The 6,065-nt window shown below is 34.6% G+C and overlaps 1 protein-coding gene across 1 annotated transcript; it reads right to left on the reverse strand.

Moving 5' to 3' along the window:
• Positions 1-3,770: 3,770 nt before the first annotated feature.
• Positions 3,771-5,835, reverse strand: LOC115977978 (aldehyde oxidase GLOX1-like). The gene is made up of 2 exons (XM_031100007.1): positions 4,599-5,835; positions 3,771-4,476 (listed from the first exon to the last, which is right to left on the reverse strand). Exons 1-2 carry the CDS (start codon positions 5,763-5,765, stop codon positions 3,958-3,960), a joined length of 1,686 nt encoding a protein of 561 aa, XP_030955867.1. The 5' UTR covers positions 5,766-5,835; the 3' UTR covers positions 3,771-3,957.
• Positions 5,836-6,065: the final 230 nt, after the last annotated feature.

The raw sequence follows: 6,065 nt of genomic DNA on the forward strand, positions 1-6,065 counted from the left end.
TGGTTCAAGGCTACTCGGGTCAAATTGAAATGAATTTAGATGACCAGAGGGTGTAATTTGCGTTTTAACCTTATCATTTTCGATTAAAATCAATTTAATAGTCATTAGTCAATTAGTACAACCAAAAGATTAGATTTAAGTGAAGAATGAGGTATAATATAAAAGAAATAGCTAAATTTAGCTTAAGGAGGAGGGGAAAAGAAGAAGCTTTTTTTGACCAATACAAATACAATCCCAATAAATTTAGCTTTTGCACTTTGAACAAGGGCAATTATGTCCAATTCCAATTTTGTGAGTAGGGGCCATTTCTTGTGAACTGGAAATTGTACTGTAGTGCACTTTTACACTATCGCTATAGTAAAATGTACCAATCGTATGTTCAATGCACTAGGATTTATCATTTTAAAGGTTGGTAGTTCTGTCTTGAATGCTGATACAGTCTAGAGGCACTTATAAAAGATGTCAAATAGAGTCCCACCCTACACTCAGATTGTGGTCATTTTTGGATGGGGATTGGGGTAACCATATTAAGCAAATTAACCCCCCCCCCCCCCAACCCCAAAAAAAAAAAAAAAAAAAAAAAAAAGAAGAAGAAGAAGAAGAAGAAGGAATCCCAGTAAAAATAAAAATCCATCTGTCGGCAGCACTAAGTCTAACAGCTAGTTTTTGTCTCATGGTGAGAAATGTAGCCGAAGCCGTGAAAATAACATAGTAATAATAATAATAAGAAAATGCTATAATTTATTAAAAAAAAGACTTACAAATTGATATGATTATACAAATAATTCATATCATATTAACGACATAATAATAATAGGAAAAAATTTTATAACTATTTTTAAAATTATTGATTATGATTATATATATATATAGCGGATTGAACTTAAAAACTCTATGTTTACATCATGTCTCAAACCAATAAACACACCATCCAGTATTTAGTGGCTAGTAGCTAGGGTGACTTATTATGATTGACGCATAATAAAAATAATGTTTGTGGTAAGTTAATACCAAAGTAATAATGTTACTCTAATTACGACTTGCCATTTTAGTTAAAAAAAAAATTCGACTTACCATTTTAACAAGTTATGAGTAACATTGTGAAAATTTATTTAGCAAAGGAAAATTAGAATAAAGTTGTGAAAATAGCTATCCTAGCGTGACACTATGTTGTGATGTGGCTGTTGACACCTATTATAGTGCTATAATTAGGGTATGTTTCATTGGAGGAGTAGAAAAGTGGAAAGATGAAAAATTAGTGGAAGAATGGAAAAGTGGGAGAATAGAAAATATTTAGTTTTCCCTTGTGTGTGTTTGGTTGGAGGGATGGGAAAGTGGGAGGGTGGAAAACTTTTTTGTTTGGTTGAAAAGAAAAGTAGGAGGATAGAAAATGTAATTTATATAAATTGACTATTATACTTTTGTTACATAATAGGTAAGAAATAGATTTATTTGTACTTATAAAATAATATAAAATTTACCAACAATTATATTTTTCAATGAGAAGTGTTACGTCTACAACATTTTTCGCAATATTTTCACAACAAATTTATGTGGAAAGTTGTTACTAGTTCTAATTTAAATCCACTACTAAAATTATTTTTTTACTCACAAATATTAACTAATAACAATCCGTTACTTAAAATTTATTGTGAAAATATTGTGGTAACATTTCTCAATTAGGATTTTTATTCATTATATTATTTTTCCTTTCTAAGCCTTCATTTCATCCATACGTTTTTCTTTTCTTTTTCTTTTTCTTTTTTCTTCTTTTTCTCCTCCACACATGTGGTCCTTATCTCTATCCCCCTTCTTTTATTTTCTTTTTCTTCCTCATTCAAGAACGTTCCAGCACTAGCAGGCGCAACTCTCATTCTCTCTCTCTCCCTTCTTTTATTTTCTTTTTCTTCCTCACTCAAGAACGTTCCAACACTAGCAGGCGCAACTCTCATTCTCTCTCTCTCTCTCTCTTGATTCCAAAACGGGGTATTTGTGTAAAAGTGCTATGAGAGCACTTTTCTCTCCAGCATTTTCCTCCCGATTTGGGAGGATGAAAATTGTGGGCCTGGGAGAGAAAACTTTCTCCCGGGTCTTCCTTCCTCCTCATTTTCCTTCTTTTACCAAACAGTGAAAAACACTGTTGTCCACCCTATTTTCATCCTTTTGTTTTCCATCCTCCCTATTTTCACCCCAACCAAACACAGTGCTAGTGCTTTGCTAGGATAGTCATTTTAACAACGTTGATGCTGATGTGGCTATTAATGAGACTAAAGTGGTTTTGTTATCCTATCTAGTTCATAGAGATGATATCTCATGCGCCTAGTGCATACACTATTTTTCCCTAGTTCATGTTGATGTCACATGTTAACATGGATAGTTCATGCTGATGTCACACACTAACATGGATGGGTTGACATGACATGATGCAATGTGAGACTTGGCAAAATAGGTGCATAGTGTAGTGCATGAAGGCACATGACTGATGCTTGTGGTCCATGACGGCGCGTGAGGTGTGTTGGTTTACTTGCAGAGGCCTTTAAGGGTGCATGGCAGCTCAAAATCATCTTGAACTTGAGTTGTTTGGCCAATTTCTCTACAATGAACTAATTTGTGGAATCATGTTCAACAAAGGATGAGATTTGTGATATCAAGCAAGGCAAGCTGATTGTGATATCGTTGAATGACGATGAGCAGAGTTTATAGTGACTGGAACAACTATTGATGGCCAAGGCTGTGTTTCTGATACCATATTAAAAATAAACAAAAACAAAAAACAAAAGACGAAAGAGAGATTCGTGAAAATTGTGTATATCGTTACGAAGCAGATGAAAATAGAAAATATACAAAGTATATACGAAGCATATGATTCATGCATAATGTATAAAAAATATACAAGGCATATACTATATTAATATCGTATATGCTTTGTATATTTTCTATACATTTAAATACATCTGGGATGCCTAAATATATAGGTCTAAGTAATTAACCTAAGAATTGTTGTTGAATTTAGTCTCAATCATGGATATGATTATGTTAGAATCAATATTAGCAAATATTATACAGTTATGTCTACTAACAATATATAACAAACTTACCATCACTCATTTTTTTCTTTTCTTTCTTTAAATAACTTTCCATCGCTTTAGGGATACAAAAAATTTCACTTTTTTTTTTCTTCCTTATTATACCATTCTTGACTTCCTTATTATACCATTCTTGATGTGTGGTGCAATATAAAAATGATGTTAGTAGAAAGTTAATTTAAAATAATGTTACTACAATTACAACTTAGAACCTTTATAAACTGTGAAGAATGTTATGAAAATAGTTATCCTATCAAAAACCTAATTTTTTACCTTTCTTTAAAAAAGGGGGGAAAAGGCATTACACTAATTATAATTACCAAAAACTACACATATTCTATATACAATATAATAAACAAACTTACCTAGTTTTTCTCAAAATTAAAAACAAACTTTGTCTAGCATGCATCCATTTTCCCTTTTCCTTGAGTGTATATTTGTTTCTCAAATTAAAAAAAAAATAAAATAAAAATAAAAAAAAATAATAATTGTTCCATATTGCTTAAGAGTGCGTGTTATGTGTAATATAACTTATTTTATTCTCTTTTAAAAATTACCATGATTTTTTAGTAGAGTTATGATGTGTCTTTATGTTAAAACTCTTTTCACTCTCCCTTGCATGGGTATTTGTTTCTAAAAAAAAAAAAAAAAAACCAACCTAGTCTAGCATGTGTGAGAAAGGTGTCATGGTGATGCAGCGTATAAATATAAATGAAGTCAAGGCCACATCCATCAATTGGATCTTACAGGAAACAGATCATAGAAACATTTAAGAGCCATTATATGACATTGGACTTATTTGAATTGACTAATTAGCTTGCCCGCCCATAGTCATAAATTCTCAATTCAATAAGCACAACAACCTACTATACTACTTGATATTGACCCAGGTCCCTCTGCTAGGAACACCATCATGGACCACAAACAATTGATAATAACCAGGCGGGGCCAATGCAGCGGTGGCCGGAGCATAACCTTCAACAACAAAGTTCCCAGCTGATGTTTCGCTCACTTGTTCAAGAGCCAAAACCAAAAGCCTTTGGTTCATGGAAAAGGAATGTGTACTAAACGATGGAGCTACCATTGTCAAGTACAGCTTCTCAATCTCACCTTTTCCCTTCAAGTGAAACCCTAAAGAAAACTTCTGCTTATAACCAAGCTCCACACTAGGCTTAACCCAAGCAATGGATGGCCTAGACTTATCGGAGCACAAATACGGTGGATAAAAAACTTCAAGGCTTAACTCAGTAGGGTAGAGTGTGGTGAAGTTGTAGTTTCTATTTGGATTACTCCCACCCACTAAAACACGACCATCAGAGAGCAAATGCGCGGTTGAATGATAGAGACGAGGAATTGTGGTAGAACTCAAAATCAAAAACCTGCCTCGATGCTGATGAGATAAAAAGATAAAAGTTAGCTTATATTATAATTAAAAAAAGAAACCAACAAAAGTGAATTTAAACCCCAAAAAAAAAAAAAAAAAAAAAATTGGTAAAAAAAAAAATACCAAACCTCTTGGTTGGTACTAAAAACAATATTGCCATTGCTGGTTCCATTGCTGCTAGGCATATCAGGATGGTAAAGAAGCGGGTTTAGAACCGGTTCTCTAGCTACGCCCCAACCAGCTGTTCCTTTTGCCGCACCATTTATGATCAACACGTCTCCTGTGGGCAACAATAGCATGTCACCCATCACTCTATTCATTGGCATATCTTCCATTTCCCATTCAGCATTTTCTTTTGTGATAACCAACCGACCACAAGTTTTAGCTGCATCTAGAAATTCTCCATTGTTGGCGTGGAAATTGGAATATGGCAATGTCCCACCACAAATCAAAACCTCAGCTTCTGGGGTGTTGGTAGCATTGTTTGGTAAGAGCTTTAGAGGGAGTAGAACTGAAGAACCGGTACTAGGATAGTTTCGAGAAAAGCCTCCGGGCATAACCGGGTAGTTTCTAACAACAATGTTGTTCACATAGTCTAGTAAAATTGCACGGTCGTTTGCGAAAATGAAAAGATTTCCATCGGGGGAGAGGTGTGTAAAAGGGTAGAGACTGTTTTGTACACTCCTATAATGATTAGTTTCTTGAAGGAATGGAAGTTGGTAAAGTTTATGATCGGATTTGGAGGTTTTAGGGATGAATTCGTAGGAGTATTGAAATCTCCCACCGACAACAATGATTTTCCCATTAGGTAAAATTTGATTTGAAGCATACCATCTTGGTTGAATTAGGCCTTTTGGGTCCTCAACCCAATCAGAATTTGGACACGGCTTGAGGTGCCTAACAACTCGTTGCCCATCATTGTAGCCACCACTTTGCACTAACATACCATCTGGGTCCAATGTACCTGAAGAGCACCATGTATCAGACAGAACCGTGAGTGCCCGAACGCTACGATTTGCTAAATTGAATTCCACAGAATGAGCATAGCAATCAATGAATTTTGAAATGTTTGGGCACTTCCCACTTGGTAGAGTAATGTTGGAAGGACCCATGTTGGTTCTGTCAAATGCAACAATTCGATCATTTGGTAACAATGCCATGTGCATTGCTGAAATTCCTATACTTCTCTTTAGCATTTTCCATTTGCCAAGGTAGCCCTCGGAATAGCAGCCCAAGGCTAAAGTTAAGAATGAACAAATTGCCAATAGAAGGAATACTGTGGTTTTAGCTGCCATTGTTTTTCTGATGAACACTAGTACATTCTTATGATTAACAGCCTGACTATTTATATGGTGATTTGACAATGAACCAGCATTAAAAGCCCTTAGACTCTTAGGTAATTTCTCGGCCTCTGCACTGCAGCCTTACTGCCTTAGGTGATTCTGCTTGAACATAAATTACAGTTTTATTCAATGAACAACTCTCTTTCTTTTCTTGTTTTTTTCCCCCTTACATTTAATTTGACAAGAGCATTTTATAGACTGAATAGCCCTTTCTTAACGTGTAGTATCTATTCTGTGTAAACATTACTATAT

This window comes from Quercus lobata, chromosome 2 (assembly GCF_001633185.2).
Source record: "Quercus lobata isolate SW786 chromosome 2, ValleyOak3.0 Primary Assembly, whole genome shotgun sequence".
Taxonomy (NCBI): domain Eukaryota; kingdom Viridiplantae; phylum Streptophyta; class Magnoliopsida; order Fagales; family Fagaceae; genus Quercus; species Quercus lobata.

Bases quoted from the DNA above. Each gene is read 5' to 3' on its own strand.
- LOC115977978 (XM_031100007.1), bottom strand. From the start codon at position 5,765: ATGGCAGCTAAAACCACAGTATTCCTTCTATTGGCAATTTGTTCATTC. The intron at 4,477-4,598 runs GTTTGGTATTTT...TTATCTCATCAG, and splicing joins TTTTTAGTACCAACCAAGAG to CATCGAGGCAGGTTTTTGAT.